At 39.8% G+C, this 19178-nt stretch overlaps 1 protein-coding gene across 1 annotated transcript in view; it reads right to left on the bottom strand.

Annotated features, from left to right (window-relative positions):
* The window catches only part of GTF2F2 (general transcription factor IIF subunit 2), a 210755-nt gene that overhangs the window by 153025 nt on the left and 38552 nt on the right, over positions 1-19178 (bottom strand). The window contains exon 4 of the mRNA XM_004707923.2: positions 16260-16404. Within this exon, the coding sequence (XP_004707980.1) occupies positions 16260-16404 (145 nt within the window). The remainder of the gene's footprint in view (positions 1-16259; positions 16405-19178) is intronic.

The raw sequence follows: 19178 nt of genomic DNA, 5'->3' as shown, positions 1-19178 counted from the left end.
AGGGCAATGAATGTACAAATGTGCTTTACACAATTGATATGCACTACACAATTGATGTATGTATGGATTGTGTTAAAAGTCGTATGAGCCTCTAATAAAACGATTTTTAAAAAATTCATATTTACAACACCATACTTGCTACTATAAAAAACTCCTTTACTCAGGCCTATAGAATAAGGAAGGAAAAGGTGCTGTTGTTATGCTGGTAAACATCCCTCAAATGCAATCTGACAAATAATCTTTACTGAGAAAAACAACAACAGAGCACTTTAAGACTGAAACAGTGTAAAGATAAAACCTCAAAATAACCCCCTGAAAGCATGCACATCTCTTCTGTGATAACAAAAGGGAAAAAAAGAAGAGGAGGGGAGAGAGGGATGAGAGGAGGGTAACAGCTACTACTACAGCAAGGAGGTGAACAGGTTTGGCCAAACGCCCCTCCTTCAAAAACACCTTCTATTGTATGCTGTTTAATATCATCAGTAACTATGCCAATAGTTTGTCCATTCAAAATAAGTGATTGGCTAGCATTTCACACACAGAGTACTCACTGAGGTTTGGAGGTGGAGGATTCTTTGTGTAGAGGCTGCTCTGGGCACTGCAGTTTGTTTAAAGGCATCCCCAGCTCTAGCCACCATAGGCCAATAGCCTGCACCCAGCTGTAATCATCAACAATGGCTCCAGATGTTGCCAATTGGCCCTAGGAGCAGAGCCACTCCCAGTAGAAAATCATTGCACAGATAACATATTAAGAAAGTAGCAGTTTAGAAATACCCTCAAAATTGACTGATAATAACTCAACAGATCATTATTATTTCTGACAATCTATAACAGGGGTTCTCACCCTTCCTAATGCTGCAACCCTTTAATACAGTTCCTCATGTTGTGGTGACCCCCCCCACACCATAAAATTATTTTTGTTGCTACTTCATAACTGTAATCGTAATATAAATGTTATGAATCGTAATATAAATATCTGATATGCAGGATGTATTTTCATTGTTCCAAATTGAACATAATTAAACATAATTAAAGTATAATAATTAATCAGAAAACAATATGTAATTATATAATGTGAAATATTTATGTGTTTTCCAATGGTCTTAAGTGAATGCTGTTGAGAACCACTGATCTATAAAGAAGGTGAGAGTCATTGTAAGTGAGGAAGCTATAAATCACATTTATAAAATCAAAATGATATATAGCTTTACAGTCTCATGAGATAAAAAGTTACAAGGGCAAATGATGGAGAATGTGTGTAAATATATAAAGTAGAATTCTATCTTTAAACAAAAATAACGTGTTCTTAAATCACTGTAAGCATGTTAAAAAAAGCTACCAAAGAATCTTGAAGCTAGGTATGAGTGCACAATGTTCACTCTATCATTCTATTTCAATTATATGCTTGAAATATTCCAAAATAAAGTTACTTTCTTCTATTTTATTGCTCAATGCTATTATACACAAAACTAATTTTGTATTCCAGATTTCACACCCACATTTTAAAAGCAACTAGTATTATTTTTAAAACATCCGTTTATAAGCATGATAATGGATAAATAACATCCTATGTAAGTCCCATTTCCCTCACCAAAAAATAAATAGCAATGGTGTCCCTCAAAGGCTACTATGAGAAATACACGAAATCAGTCACATAAAGTGCTAGCCATAGTCACAAAGTTCTCAGTGGCACAGTGAGAAAGTGCTGAGGTGCTACCTAAAAAGAGGTCCAGGGTTGGAACCCCCCAGCATCTCCGTAGGAAAAAGACGTGGCAGTCTGCTTTCAGCATGATTACAGCCTTGGAACCCCTGTGGGTGGTTCTTTTCTCTTTTACAGCACCACTACGAGTCAGAATGGACTCTTATTACAACAGGTTTGGTTTTAATTTCCCATGGCTTAATGATAAAGAAAACTAAAATTATTATAAATTTGAAAAACCTTAAAGAAAAATTCCTTTAATCCTTCCAAATGATTACAATATAAAATGGTAAAAGGCAACTTGTATCCGAGCCAGAGGGATCACAAATACAATTCAAGTAATACTTTTTAATACATTTTGGTATGCCTGATATTTTGTGACGTAATTCGTTGTCCCTAAACCTCTTTGTCTGCAGTGGTTATGTTAGGTAGCTAGCATAGGCCTGGGGAGTCCATTGTGCATGTTTAGAGGTGGACGTTATACCTGGATTTGCCTTCTGGGCCAGGTGAATTTAATTCAGCCAAAGGGGCTGACCAGGATCGTCAACCATACCTCCCAGCAGAGGCATGGAAAAGGCAGGATTGGAAACCACCGCTTGACTTTTTCGTCTCTTGAGCAGCTTCTCGGCAGTCTGTGTGTGGGTGAAGTGCCCAGAGGGTGCCTGTGTAAACCTGAAACTTCTATCTTTCATAAAACTCACTTGGATCACAAACCAGGCTTCAAGGTATTTCTCCCATGAGAGAGATGGAACAGTTACCCCAGAAAGTGGGACTAGAGAGATTGTGAGAAGGTTTCTACTTTGTTACATGAAATCCTCTGTACACTATGCAATTTTCTTTTGAAATAAAGACTATGTATTACTTTCTAAAGTAGTATTTTAAAGTAATAAATCAATATTTTTATTCAAGGAAATTGGCTGTATTAGGACAACTCCCATATAGGCCTGAGTGGCAGTAGAGGGTTAGGCTGCCACTCACCAAGTTGATGGTTCCAGCCCATCAGCCACGCCTCAAGACAGAGATGAAGCTGGCTACCCTGATAAATACTTAACAGCCTGAAAATATGGCCGCCAGAGAAGAAGCACACTAAGATACCTCAGCAACTACCAGAGAGGTTCAACGAGGAGGACCAAAGTGTCTTAAAGTGGGAGAGCAGCAACGCCTACTGACAGACCCCTTTACCATCGACTAGCAGCACAAGCGCTCTGTGAGCTCTTCTCTGCCCTGGCACAGCTGATCTCCCCAGCGCCTGAAGCAGCACACACCTCCCACTGGTCTCTGGGACCACATGGGTAGCTTGCAGCAGACATTTCTCAGTACCCAACTACCTGTTTCCTAAGGGTTTTCTCCTTCCTCTTCTTTCCTGCCTCCTTCTCCAGCACCTTCCCGCCCATGGGCTCTCTCACCATGCAGCGCGCGCGCGTGCGCGCGCGCACACACACACAGCACAACCAAAGGAGCAGAAATCCTCATTTATAAGGCGGCTTTATTTATTTTCAGTTTTTGTACTTTTAATCTATTATACTTTTGTTATTGTACTCTAGTCCTCTCCCACTTCCTCTTCTGGGGTGACCCCCCATCCTCCTGAGAATAAATATGCCCCCAGACCAAAACAGGAAGGCCTGTGTTTTCAGACACTCACCCAATCAAGGGCTTTGGCCCACCATGCCTTCTCCCCCCTCTGAGTGCACAAACCTTCCCACATGCATGCTGCCACAGCAGGAGGACTCCAGCTTCCATACCCATATTTTGTCTCCATTGTCTCTTTTGTTTCACCTTATCTTTACACATCCACCGTGTAGAATCTTGTCTTTTTCTTTATCTTTTCCCTTCTTTTTTATTCTTTAATATTACTTTTTCTTTTAAGCATATATAAATACATTTATATACATAAATCCTTGTCTTCTGTTCTTACTATTTCAGTACATTTTTCTCATGCCACCCATTATCTTTTTCTGATCGCTCTATTTCCTCATGAAATACATTCCAAGTAAGACTATTAATTGAGATCATCCCTCTTAAAACTTTTCCAAATTTATTGTAACAAATTTGTTGCCCTATTCAGTTATTATTAGGATCATTACTTTACCTTATTCTCTCTCTTCTTGTGCCTCCAATTTCCCATCTCTCTCTTACACCACTGTATGTTTTCCAGCTCCTATTCGGCTTCCCCCACATCATATACAGAGCCAACTATTCCTACATAACCCACTAGCTTACATACCATTAATAACTATACTACAATGCCATGAAAACAGCAATAAGCCACAGTAAACACAAAAAGGAAAAACAAACAAACACAAGCAATATACAGTCACCCAAACCCAACAGAACACTCTGAAAAAGAGGCCCAGGAACGATCAGGAACAGAACTCTGAAGATTGTTCTTTAGGTCTCTTCAAGAGATGTGGGGAACACTCATGAAAATGAAAACAAAAGTCCCAACTATGTGGACCACCCCCACCCCCGGCCCTTCAGAAGGATGCACTTCAGAGGACAGCACAGGGGCTACAGCTTGGGGAGAGGGGTGCGTCAGATTAGAGCACACAGGAGAAGAATGCACTTCGGAGGACAGCACTGGGGCTACAGCTTGGGGGAGGGGTGCGTCAGATTAGAGCACAGGGGAGAAGTGAAAAGGGATGGAGAGACAGTGGAACACATCCTGGCCCCCCAAGCCCCGAGGACAACGTTCCTGCTCAGAGCAGACAACGCGGGGAGAACCATAGGGCCAACCCCACCACAAGACAAGGCGTCCCTCATTGAACCATGATGGTGCGGGGGACAGGACTGGAGACACAGTGCAGGAATAGTGGATGGTGTGACCCCATCACGCTGGGGAGGCACTGAAGGCATGCAGCAGAGCAGAAGGGGGAGCAGACTAATGAAACCCCATGGGGAATACCAAAAATAAACTTGGGAGACAAAGTGTGGCACCCCATCAGACTCGACTGGAAAACACTTGTAAAGGTCAACAAACAGACCTTGAACTACTTACAGTATTTTCCATTTTTGTCAGTGCCTTTCTTTTTTGTTACTGTTATTTTGTTTTTGTTTTCTGTTCTTATTGTTTTGTTAGTTTTGACTTCCTTTGGTGTTTTATTTTACTTTGCCTGGTTTGTGCACTTATTAATGTATCTACATGTCTATCTACGTAAGATAGGCAGGATAAATAATTTGGAGATGAGAAGAACGGGACCAATGGTTGGGGGGGGGGGTACGGGAGAAGGGGAGGTGGGATAAAGGAAGTGGGGCAGGAGAGAGGGTGAGGGAACCCAGGGACAAAGAAAAAACAAGTGAACTAAAATCAATGGAAGATGGTTGTAGGATGCCTAGTGGGGCAATGTAGCAGTGAGGGATTACTAAACCCGAATGAAGGCCAAACATGATGGCGGGACAAGAGGATAGTAAAAGGAAATAGAGGAAAGAACCAGAAGGCAAAGGACATTTATAGAGGCCTAAATATAGGCATGTACATATGTAAATATATATATGTAACAAGAGGGGAATAGAACTATGTACTCATATCTATATGTTAAGAATTATGGTTGCAGATGGACATTAGGACTCGATTCAAGTGCTCCCTCAACACAAGAACACTTTGTTCTAACAATCTGGCATTCTGTGATGCTCACCTTCCCCACGCGATCACTGAAGACAAAACGGGGCATAAGCAAATGTGATGAAGAAAGCTGATGGTGCCTGGCTATGAAAAGATATAGTGTCTGGGGTCTTAAAGACTTGAAGATAAACAAGTGGCCATCTAGTTCAGAAGCAACAAAGCTCACATAAGAGAAGCACATCAACCTATGTGGTCGTGAGGTATTGATGGGATCAGGTATTAGGCATCTAAGACTCACAACAAAATCATACCCAATGTGAATTTGGGAGGGGCGGGGCGGGGGGGTGGGCATGGAGTGGAGACCCAATGCCCATCTGTAGACAATTGGACATTCCCTCACAGAGGGGTCACTGGGAAGAGATGAGCCAATCAGGGTGAGCACAGCACCGATGAAACACACAACTTTCCTCTAGTTCTTTGGTACTTCCTTCACCCCACTATCATGACCTCAATTCCACCTTACAAATCGGATTAGACCAGAGCATGCACACTGCTACGGATAAGAGTGCGCAACACAGGGAATCCAGGATAGATAAATCCCCCTCAGAGTCAACAAGGAGAGTAGAGCTACCAGGAGGATTGGGGGAGAAAGGGGAAAGTCGATCACAAAGATCAGCCTATAACCCCCTCCCAAGGGGACAAACCACAGGAAAGTGGGTGAGGGGTGACAGAGAACAATGTAAGATACGGAAATAAAAATCTGTAACTTATCAAGGGTTTCTGAGGGAGGACGGGCGGGAGAGGGAGGGGGAAGAAATGGGGACCTGATATTAGGGGCTCAAGCAGGAAGAGAATGCTTTGAAAATGATGATGGTGGCACATGTGCAAATGTGCTTGACACACTGGATGAATGTATGGATTATAAGAGATGCAAGAGCTCCTAATTAAAGTATTAAAAAATAGAAGAGAAATTGAAAACAATGGAAGACATCGAAAAACTTAAATCCTTACAGGAAAAGGAATTCCAGAAGATAAACAATGAAATAACAGAATAAGCAGCTGGTTGAAAGACCTGAGGAGCAGAAGAGAAGAAAAGGAGAATCGGATTAGTAAGCTCACAAAGACAATCACTCTGAGTACAATCTCTGAAAGAATCTATCAACAAAAAAGCAAAGGAATCCAAAACAAAGCTGAGAGTGATATGGGGCACTACCAAGATAAACAACCTACATCTCTTCAGGATTCCGGAGCAAGAAGAAACAAAAAAAAATCTACAGATGCAATAACATGAGAAATCATGGAAAACATTTTCCCTCACACCACAATGGAAGAGAACATTATTCAAGAAGCTTTGAGAGCCCAATAGGATAGACTCCAAAAGAAAAACACCAAATCAGCTCAAACTCTCCAAATTCACAGAAAAGAGAATCCTGAGGGCAGTTAGGAGGAAAAAAACCCAAAAAACAGTCACCTACAAAGGAAAATCTAGTAGAATAAGCTCAGATTTCTCAGTGAAAACTATGCAGGCAAGAAGACAATAAAGTAACATATATAAAACTCTAAAGGGAAAAAATACCAAACAAGAATCCTATATCCAGAAAAATTATACCTCAAATATGAAGGAGAAATAAAGGCTATTTCGAGAAAAGAAAAAACTAGAGAAATTCATAAAGTAATACCAGTATTATGAAAAATATTAACCAGATGAGTATGGGCGGAAAATCAACATTAGCTGAAAAACCCGAGGGTATCACACAGCACAACACACTCAGAGGCCAATGCAATGACAAAATTTTCTAAACAACAAAGCAACAGAGAAAGAACAGACTCACCAAACAAAAGGGGGTTTGGGGAAGACACAACATAGCAAAATGACAGCAACAAACCAGCATAACAACAAAGATACTGAGTATAGATGGATCACACACACTATTCAAAGAGACAGAGTAGCAGACTGGATTAGAATACAAGTCCCATCTATATGCTGCCTGCAACAGACACCCCTTAAACTAAAAGACAATGTAGACTAAAAATAAAAGGATGGAAAAACAAAAACTGCCAAGTCAAGGGCAGTCATACAAAGGCAGGAGTAGCAATATTAATTTCTGATAAAACAGACTTCACTATTAATAATATAAGAATATGCACTACACATAATGATCGAAGAACAATACACCAGAACATAACCTTAAGAAATATATATGCACCCAACGAAAGACCCTCAAAATACATCAATCAAATTCTCAGAGTTGAAACCAGAAATAATAAAATAGGAATAGAAGGGAAATTCTTAAACATAATAAAGGCCATATACGAAAACCCAAACACCAGTATCATGCTCAACAGGGGAAAAACATTTCCCCTAAAAATGGAACTAGACAAGGATGCACCTATCACCACTCTCATTCAACATTGTACTTGAAGTCTTAGCCAGAACCATTAGATGTGGAAATCCCACTAAGTCAATTGGGCTTTACCTCAAACTCAACTGTAACAAATTTAAGGAACTGACATACACCCTTGGATTATGGAACTGGTGGTCGCTGGACTTTGGTTTGAAACTCTTGCCTTGAGGGTGCCCAATAAATGGCCCAGGGCTACCATATATTTACTGTTTCAACGTTCTCTTTGCTTTTTTTGACATTTATTAGTCTGGTGGGCATAGTGCTGCCTTTGTGAATGAGTGTTATTAAAAGTTTTTCCCTATCACTAATCCCCATTGTTTGTGTAAATAAGTGTCCAATCACTTAAGAGTTTAATTTGCATAAGTCAACAATTCACATACTGTGTTCTGAAGAGTTGGCTGATACATGTATAGTTTCCTTTTGTCACCAATGTTTTAGGTTCTATACCATTGGGTAAATTGATGACAATAATCACCTTCTCTCTTAAGGGGATGATTTATAATGTTCTCCAACCTACAATGATAATGATTAATCTCTAAAGTGAACCAGAGACGGTTTTGATTGGACTTTTTCTTTGAAGGTGTCTTAATGAGACTAAGACAAATAAATTACTGAGAGAACTGGCCTGAAGGACTACACTGGTCACAAAAACGTGTTTAAATACATTCTGTTTGGAATAAACCCATGTGGCACATGAACTGGCACCCCAGTGGTGGTGGTGTTAAGTGCCGTCTAGTCGGTTCCTTCACAGCCACACTATGTACAACAGAACAAAACATCGGCCGGTTTTGCGCCATCCTCACTAGTGTTCTAATGTCTGAGTCCATCATTGTAGCTACGATGTCGATCCATCTTGTTGAGGGTCTTCCTCTTTTTGGCTGCCTCTCACTTTACCAAGAATGATGGCCTTTTTCAAAGACAAAATAATGTATCCAAGCTACGTGAGACAAAGTCTTGCCATCATCACTTCTAAGAATTCCGGCCGTACTTCTTCTAAGACAAATCTGTTTGTTCTTCTGCATCCATGGTACTTTCAATATACTTCAGCAGCACCACAATCCAAATGCATCACCAGAAGTCAAATGCCTCAGTCTTACTTATTCAATGTTCAACTTTCACATGTATATGACATGATTGAAAATACCATGACTGAGTCAGACATACCTTAGGAACTCTAATAGAAACTCTTTGCACTTACCCTCATATTTTAACTTTTTAAAAGCTGAAGAGCAAATTTTAAGTTTTAATAAATTTATGATTCCTTTTTCTCCTTCTTATTCCCACTCCCAGATTATTTAAACTACAGAAGCAACCACATACTTACGCACAGATACATGAAAAATAGAAAAGGTATAAAAGTCTCTTTTATTCTGGCCACAGAACAAAATTTTTTCAATGACAGGTTTAATTTTTCAGAGCTATGAGTCAGTCAGCACAGTCTTTTTTTTTTTTTAAAGACATGGCTCAGCAGTTAGCAGCAAAATTCAAAGCTGAACTTCAGCAGTCAGTCATAAACCTTGATGACAGCTCAGAAAATATACAAAATGTATACATTTGTTTCAGCTTGTCATTCCTCCATCTGGGATGATTCAGAAGGCTCAATAACAAGGCTGTTACTCAAAGGAGTAAGCAAGGAACAGAGCTTCCACACTCCTGCTGCAGGGTCCGTTGTACAGAATTTCCTGGGCGTTAGCAGGGCAGAGGGCGGGGAGGGTCGGCAGGGTTTACATGAGCTGCAAGGTGATGCACACTCAGAGGAATGACAACCCAGCGTGGCCTGAGAATTAACAACAGCTCAGTCAGTGGGTCCTTACTCTGTAGAACTAGAGCATTTCTCTGATCTTTTAAGAGATTTGTTTTTGAATATGCATTTCTAAAGACGAGGAAATTGAAAGGTTCTAGGCATGTCAGTGTTTTAATCTGAATAGACAGTTAAACATCTTTTCAAAAAATGTTTTTTCCCCATGGTTGTAGGGAAAACGAAATCAAATAGTCTATTCGAAGGCAGGAGGAAATGGTTTGACAATGTCTCAAATGAAGGGAAAAATGTGATGCCCTCTTAATACCAGCAGCAGCAGGCATTTGATGCACTGCTTTGAATGGTGCTGCCCCAGAAACCACCGCAGGGAAGAAATTTCTTTGGGATATGGCCAATAGAAGATGCCAATACATCAGAAAGCTTTTGAAAAATAAAACCTGCCACCTTTTCCCATTACAGCACACGTAACCGACAGTTCTCCGAGGAAGGCTTGTGGACCTCTGGGGTCCCTGGATCATTCGGTGTCCTTAAGGGCAAAACTATTTCCATAAACTTGTTTCACTGCCTTTTTCCCCCCATTGTGTTGCTACTTGCACTCATCAGAGCAAAAGGGCCGGTGCCTTTGCACGAATCTAGGGAGTGCTGCCCAATGACGCCATTGCATCCTTCAACACCACACACTTGCAGGAAAAGCAAATGCAAAAAAAATGTTAAGTCGGTTTCACTGAAGAATGTCCTGGATGAAAACAGTGAAGAAGGAAAAAAAGTGGTGTGTTTGACGTCTGTCCTCGAGTCCGTGCTGTGTTATCCTGGTGACAGCACACTGGAAGTGTGCTGGAGATGAAAAACTATCTGAGTCACTAAACCGCATTTACTAACCACTCTCAGAAAGAAATCCTTAGTATCCAATAAGATGGTACTTTTAAAATACAAATATTTCTGAGGGAAAAAAGAAAAACAACTTTGATCTGAGTTTACTTTAACAAGGACACTGCCTTAGAACTCCATCCTATACTGGTCTTGTCGAGGTAGCAAACGACTCATGTTAAGTCCCCTACTTCAAGGTTTAATTAAAGGACAATATTAGAAATATACAGGCTTCAAAAAGTTTGTGAGAAATTGGAGTGAAAAGATCCTTTTTTCATGAATTTTTTGAAGCCCCCTGATACAAACTTTGCGGCCATGGGACTGCAGGAGAAGGAAGAACGAACAGGGGCCGGAGAAGTAAAGGGAAGCATGACTGCGGCTGTACAAGGCAAGGGCAGGGCCTTCCTGGGGGTGTGGGGGGGGGGGCATGGAATCTATGGAGGAAGACAGTCTTTTAAAAAGTAGCTGATTGAAATGGAAGAGGGGAAGAGGTGCTATGTGACTTTTTTGGAAGAATGTTTTGGATTAAACATTAACAAAAAGTGAATGAGTGGTTTCTACTAGATAGTACAAAATGAGGGAACTGAGCATGAGAAAAAGAAGAAACTAAGAAGTATTATGGGCAAGAAACTAGAGGGCTGTGTCTCTGATAGGAACAGGAATGTTTGAAGAATAAGGGAAGGAGGGAATGAATTTGATTTTATATGTTTTGCTTCAGGTAGTGAGATGACCAAGTCAAGACCATTCAAGAGAACTGGCCATCAGGTGAGAGACCACACTTGTCATTACTGCCACTCTGATCTGAACCTCTTTCATCTCTCCCTTGGATTTCTGCAACTTCTCTGCTTCCACCCCTCCCCTCATTGTCTCTTCTCAAACTACCAGTCAGAACGAGTCTTTGAAAAATAAAGCAGATACTACTCAAAATAGGAGTCATTTCACTTAGCATACAATCCAAAACTCTTGTGTTACGTACTGCTAGGAGCCACTGTTGATTTGTAAGGCACACAAATTCTTTCATGTCTGTCACCACCAGGCCTCTTCCTGTCCCACCTAACAATCTAGTATGCCTCCCTCAGCCTCGTCCTGACCATCCACACTGATCTTCTACTCCTTGAATATGCCAGGTTCGTCCTTATCATGGGATATCTGTCCTAACTGCTCTTTCTGCCTTGAAAACACCTCGTTGGCTAATTCTTGTGTTGCATTCAAGACATTACTCAAAGCCTGCCATCTCTACGAAGCCCACCCTCCACCTAGTACTTCCGTTCCTCCTTTCCCTGCTCTGCTTCATTTCCACAGCACTTGGGTGTCTTCTGCCCTGGGAAAAATTTACTTTTTATTCTGTTTATTGTTTGCTGCTGTCCCCTCTCTCTAAAATGTAAGCAGTCAGGCCAAGAATCTGCTTACTAAAGTAATCCCAAGCTCAAGAGGACAAGCAGAAAGAAGGAACAAACAGCAATTTGTTGAATTAATGTACTGCTATAATGGGAGTCAAAGACAATGAAACTGAAGGCCACAAGCCACGCTTCCACCACTTGTCACCCTATTGCCCATGCCTTCCGATATCTTTAACTCAGTGACAATCTCACAGTCCACCCAGATGCTCCAGCGACAAATCCTGGAAGCCAGACGAGACGTCCCATTTCCCAATTCCCCACAGTCAATGCAGCAGCAGACACTGCCAAATTGAACACCAGCATATCCAGAACACAATCATTTCTACCCCATTTGCCCCAGGTCACCGATTTTTTTCATCTCTAAGCTAGACCATGAAGCTTTTTTGCTTTGAGCTAATGAGTGCTATTTCAGACAGATATGACAGAGTATGAAGGGTAGGAAAAAGCAATGTTAGGAATAGAATATTTGAAGGTTATAATTCTACCTTGACTTTAACCTCTCCTATTCTGGTAGCACTGTGGGTTAGGCAATGATCTCTTAATAAAGTGGTGGGCAATTCAAACCCACTGGCTGCTGTGTAGGAGAGAGATGAAGATGTCTACTCCCGTAAAGCTATACTATCTTGGAAACCCTCTGCAGGGTCACTCTGAGCTGTTATGGATTCAAAAGCAGAGGGTTTGGTTTTTACTCAGGTACACATGTCTATACTTCAAGGATCAACTCAAATACGATTTCCACTTTCACAGCCCTTGGGAGTTCCTTCAGGCAAAGTGTATGCTTCCCTCCGCCCTCGCTTTGTAAACAACGTCATTAGAACATTATTACAGCAATTTTTCCCCCACATACCAGTTGCTGTACTGAGCAGGAGTCTGGCCTTACTCTTGCACAGAGCCTAGCACCAAAAATAGTTGTTGAACAGATGAATGAACAACAACTTCTGGTCTAGAACTGGCAGTAAGGAAGAAGATAATCTAAATTTAAATAAAGGTAAAGTGCTTGCCATACACAAAGTCCACGTAATCTATTACATAATTACTGAAAACCAGTAGAAAGATACACTACACTGAAGACCTAAGGTGGGAAAGATAAAGGACAAACAAATGTGGCACTTCCACGGAGGTTAAGGGTAACAGATAAGAGATCCTTGAAAAAATATCTCATAGGGAATACACCATTTAGAGTTTCAGAGGGAAATGTGGAAGGGGAAGGATGTGACCCCAAACTTTAATGCATCATAACTTGTTTTCTAAACTTACTAAATTCACTGCCATCCAGTCACTTGGGACTCATAGTGACCAGGACTATAAAAAGGCAGGCACTTTTACTTAGGCTAGTTTGTGGACCACCAAAGTAGTGGTGGTCACAGTCAATGCCTTAAAGCTGTCTTGGGTCACAGGCCTCTCTGAGACTCCAGTGAAAGCTTTAGCCCTGTCTTATATAAAAACCATCTACAGAAATGTAATACTTTAAACATCGTAGCAGCCACAGACCCAATCCTGTCAATGATTTCTGGAAACCCAACAAATCCACGTGTGGAACTGAGTGAGACCTTAATGGCCCGAAACAGCAATACACTGAAGTTTCTCAAAAAGTGAATCTCTTGATAACAACCCTAGAGTTTTTTCCTTGGTCATCCAGTCAGTCACAAAATGCTAGACATAAAAATCTCATCAGCTGAATTTACTAAGTGATACACACTTCCATTTAGCTAAAACTAAATGCCTTAAAATAAACGTGAAATGTTAAAGAGATTTAAAATAAGATCTAATATTAATAGTAATAAACAGCTAACAATTGCTGAGCATTTACATTATACCAAGGATCTTTCTAAATGGTTTTAAGTTTATTCATATTTATGTAGAAGTATAAATAAATCTATCCCCACTTTACAAATGAGGAAGCCAAGACCCAGAAAGGCACATGAAAGTCAGGAAACAATGACACGAAACAGAACTGATTAATGTAATTAAAAAGCAAACAGGTCCATTATACTAGACATCACCCACAAGTAACTTAAACCTGCACTTGTATTATCACAGTTCTACAAAGCAAGAACATATTGTCCAAGCTCTGGAACAAGGATGACAGTTTTGATCCTTACCCACATCCTTGCCAGGCTAATACTTCTAACACCAGTCAGTCTGGTACAATCTAACAGAAGCGAGAAGACAAAATGTTCAACCAGGGTGCAACAATAGTGAGAGAATTTAAAAGATAAAAAACGGAAAATTTTGAGGATAATAAACCTTAACTTTCTAATGTTCCATTTTACCGTTGTTTAATTAAAAGTACACTAATAAGTGGATAAAGCAGCCAGTTATTGGTAAGAAAAAAATTTTTTAATAGACTATTTTTTTTATTTTTACAAAGAAAATTCAAGTTTCACTACCTCAAACTTTCAAGGCCCTGACTTGTATCACTGTGGTGCTAGGCTTTCTTCAACGTACTGCAGGGCGACTGTAAGAGTAGAGAAAACCTCATAGACTTCACAGGCCTTATTTAAAAACACATGAGCGCCACTGCTGTCATGTCAATTCCAACTTACAGTGATCCTGCAGGTTAAAATACAACTCTCCTGTGGGGTTTCCAAGGCTATGATCTTTATGGGAGCAGACTGCCACCTCTTTCTCCTGAGGAGCAGCTGATGGGCTCGAACCAACATCTTTGTTAGCAGCAAAGCCCTGAAACTCTATGCCAAGAGAGATCCTTGTGGGTCTTATTAAATCCCAACAAATTTCAACATCCTTGGGTGTGCCAAGGCCATGCCTTATACAATATACACACAATAAATATTTGTTGAATAAATTAATCTTTCCCACATAGAATGTATGTGTTGAAGATACTGTTAACTTTTATATTCCTTATAGAAAAGTCCTGCTCCAGGGGGAAAAACAGAACAGAATTTCAAATTGTCATGGAAGTCAAGACTTGATGGAGCCCTGGGAGCTGGGTGAACCCCTGAAAACCATTGCCTCAAAAAAAATCTTCAAACCATAAACCAAAAATATCCCCTGTAATCTTCTTAAAACCAAACAATAGTTTAGCTTAACTCGTAAAAAAACAATGCCTTCCTTGCACATTGCATTCGTTGAAGAACTATCTATACTAGAAGAAAAAGAGCCCTAGTACTTCACTGGATTACAAGTTGGGCTGCTAACTGCCAAGGTTGGCAGTTCAAATCCACCAGCTGTTCTGCAGGAAAGAAAATGGGATTTTGGTTCTTAGTAAGATTTTAACCTCAGAAACCAACCAGAGCAGTTCTACAGGGTGGCTATGAGTCAATTCTGACTCAATGGCAATAAATTAGGTTTTTAGTATAGTGGATCAAACTGGCAACAGTATCTTGAAAGAGTAGACAGAAAACTCAAGAGTCAAGGGAATACATTCTTGAGGGAGGAACAATTTAGAAAAGGAGTGAGACTAGTTACACGGGTTGGAGAATTTAATCATTTTATATTGAATTGTACATTTCTGCTCTGTACAGCCTAAACAAAAAATAAAATAACTTTTGAAAGTATATTCCCTACCTCCCATAATACCACACTACAAATTACTACAGCAAAAATAATGCAAGATAGCAAATCTTAAACACGTCAGGGAATTTTTTTACTTACCATTTTGTACAGATTTTATATACAAAAAGGAAAAACTAATTTAAAAAAATCAGTTTATGTTGCTACTAGTAACCCTTTTACACAACAAAATTTTTATCTGAAGACATTTCTTTTTTCTCAACAATGGCATTCTTAATATGCTGTAATTGGTTACAGCTCTCTTTGAAAGATTTGATGAGATACAACAAAATCGTAGATATTTTTCTTTATATAACCAAGAATCAGATGTTTGAAAATAAGCCTATTAAATTAAGGACCTAGGCTGGTGTTTTAATAATAGTAATACCAAATAAATAAATAATAGTAACACTCTAAGCTTAGTGAAAGATATAAATAGAGAATAAAAGGAAACATATACTTGTGAACATATGCTGTGAAAAATCTCACTGTATTTAATTCAAACTAAAACTCTTGCTCCCAATTTTACTGAACTGTTAAAATACCACTGTAAACATACACAGCCTAAAACATACACTTCACACAAAGCTTCTGGAAGTTGATACCAGGTGAAAGCAGTTGATCTTCATGAATTTTTAAAAGTTTGCTTAGTATTGAAAGTATGTAAGCATAAAATGCTAGACTAAAACCTACCCTAATATTAAGCAGTATTTAAAAAACATGACTTTTAGTTACTACATATCAAAGCACAGGAAGACAGGGAAGGAGGGCCTTATCTTGGCAAAACTCAGACACTGTTTCTCCAACATCTTAGAAGACAGCTTGATGCAACACACTATCCCATCTGCTTTGCTCAATTTCTTCATGGCCCAAATGGAAATGAAACCCTTCCCGAGTCATGGCCCAAATTTCATCAATCACAAGGCAGTTACAGAGCAGAGATAGCACGGGAGGAATAACAGACATAGACAGAACTTAAGTCGAACGGCCTTAGAAACAGAAACAGGTGAGCATGTTAAGTATTACTCAAGATTAAAATAATCCCATTCCCACTTACCTGATGAGCTCTCTGTGAATACTGTTAAAGTCTGTCCTCCAACACTTTGCAAGACAAATGGGTGTTCTCTCGGGGCGCTGACTGAAGCTGGTTTTCCGCCAATATCATGAATATTTGCAAGATCCTCATTCAAGGTAAATGATACCTAAAGACACATTAGCCAGTGTTTATTACAGTAGATTGTTGTCTTCAAAATATCTGTATGGAAATTTTGATTATAAATAAAAAAATTTGGAAAGAGTATTTGCTGAGTGAAAGCTACTATATGTTAAGGGGTGGAGGAAATTAGATCTTTAAGTAGTTCAAAAAATTCCCATAGATAGACAATATATATAGACAGAAGATATATTTCTTTTTTAAGTTTTAATGACTACTGTATGTGATGTTTTATTTCCAAATATTTTAGAAAACCCAACCAAAGGTTTACAGGGATAATTCAATATTAATGTTTAAAACATAAAGACACAAAAGGCATTTTTTCAAAATAACTTTTTAACTAATCAGTTTATTTATTTTTATTAAATACTTTTATTGGAGGCTCTTACATCTCTTATCACAATCCATACATTCATCCAGTGTGCCAAGCACACTTGTGCATATGCTACCATCATTTTCAAAGCACTCTCTTCCCACTTGAGCCCAATATCAGCTCCCCATTTCTTCTCCCTCCCTCCCCCACCCACTCTCCCTCATGAAGTCTTGATAAGGTATATATTATTATTTTCATATCTTACATTGTCCTCCATCGCCCCGCGCCCACTTTTCCGTTGTTCATCCCCCTGGGAGGGGGTTATAGGTTGATCCTTGTGATCAGAGTCCCCTTTTTCCCCCTAGCACCCTCCCCTAATCCTCCTGGTATCTGTACTTTCATTGTTGGCCCTGAGGGTGCTATCTATCCTGAATTCCCTATGTTGCGGGCTCTTATCTGTAGCAGTGTGCATGTTCTGGTCTAACCCAATTTGTAAGGCAAAATTGAGGTCATGATAGCGGGGTGAAGGAAGCACCAAAGAGCTAGAGGAAAAAATATGTGTTTCATCGGTGCTATACTGCACCCTGACTGGCTCATCTCTTCCTTGTGACCCCTCTGTGAGGGGATGTCCAATTGTCTACAGATAGGCATTGGGTCTCCACTCCATGCCCCCACCCCCAATTCACGTTGGGTATGATTTTGTTCTGGGTCTTGGATGCCTGATACCTGATCCCATCGACACTTCGTGATCACACAGGCTGGTGTGCTTCTTCCATGTGGGCTTTGTTGCTTCTGAGCTAGATGGCTGCTTGTTTACCTTCAAGTCTTTAAGACCCCAGATGCTATATCTTTTGATAGCCAAGCACCATCAGCTTTCTTCACATTTGCTTATGCACCCATTTTTGTCTTCAGCGATCATGTTAGGAAGGTGAGCATCACAGAATGCTGGATTAGTTTATTTATTTTTCACAGTTTCACCAGCATACAATTCACATATTATATACTTTGCTAGTTAAAAAGAGTTGTGCAACCATTGCCACTATCAATTCTAGGCTATTTCTTCTTCCTTGTGCTCAGGTGGTTAGCCCCCACCTCCTGCCCACCTCCCATGCTATGTCCCTTTGAAACTTTCAAGCCAGTTGTTTCTATAGGTTTACCTATCCTGGGTTTCATATATAGAAAAACATACAAAACAAAGCTCAAATGGCCCAACAACAGTGACAGAATGAAACAGAAAAGTCTCAATAAAAAGGAGAAAACATGAAAAATTGGGACAAATTTAAAATGGGTCAAAAGGGAGATCACATGATAAAGGATTACATTTTAATCTAACTACATCTGCCATATCAAATTTACAATGCTCTCTGATAGCAAATATATTTGCATCCATGGACCATGGTCAGAAGGGATCCACTGGAGGCTTACCGTGTATACTTGTGTATAAGTCAAGTTTTTCAGCACATTTTTTGTGCAGTTTTTGTGGTAAAATTAGGTGCCTCGGCTGATATTTGGGTCGGCTTATACTCGAGTGTACATGGTAATCCACATGGGGACTCTGTGAATAGATTTTGGGCTTCCACTGTCATCCATGTCCTTTTGCCCACTGGATGTTCACAACTTAGGCTCTAATAACCATTCCCTCCTCTGGGTTTGGCTTTTATTATTTACAATTCTTGGATCACATAGGATGGGGTGCTTCTTCTGTGTGGACTTGGCTGACACCTCACTTAGATGGTAGTGTGTTTTATGACAAGCCTTTAAGATTTCAGACGCTATTCATTCTGATAGCTGGGCATCATTGGATTTCTTCACCACACTTTACTACAGACCCCAAATTTTTATTAATCACTTCATGGGAGCAAGAACTGGGCAGGGCCATGTCATAAGAACTAATTGTTCTTCGATTATGGCTACAATTAAGTGTAGGCTCAAAATCCATCTTTCATTTATGTATGCCTCTCATTCACTTTCAAGACATCATTATTATTTTGTTGAAAGACACTATAAAGTATTCCCATGGGGCTTATGGTAGTTCTACTAATATTACCATTAATAAAAATTATTTAGTTCTATTAATAGTACCATTAACCACCCCAAAAGAACATTGGGTAAACATAAAATTAATAATCTCCTAACCTTGCAAGAAAGTCATGAGATTTTTATTAAATATCTCTCTACTATGTATCATCAATTATGCCCATGGCTTAACAAAACACTCTCCTTGAAAATCCAAGTCAAAGAAATGCCTTTCCTACACTGAAGTAATACCAGGCTTCAGAGTACCAAGAGAAGAGTTATTTCAGTCAAAGGGGAAAAAAAATCACGAGTAAACAGCTAAAGAAGTCTTTCATTCACATAAGGGTGGCATTTATGCCTTAATGTGCTCCTGACCATCAGTCATTAGTTTGATGTGGTGTTAATAAAAGGTTAAGTGGGTGAAGGGAGACGTC

This window comes from Echinops telfairi, unplaced genomic scaffold (genome assembly GCF_000313985.2).
Source record: "Echinops telfairi isolate 266 unplaced genomic scaffold, ASM31398v2 ScPeMD7_11;HRSCAF=52, whole genome shotgun sequence".
NCBI lineage: Eukaryota > Metazoa > Chordata > Mammalia > Afrosoricida > Tenrecidae > Echinops > Echinops telfairi.
The sequence above is the reverse complement of the archived record's forward strand: the minus strand, read 5'-3'. Positions and strand labels throughout refer to the sequence as shown.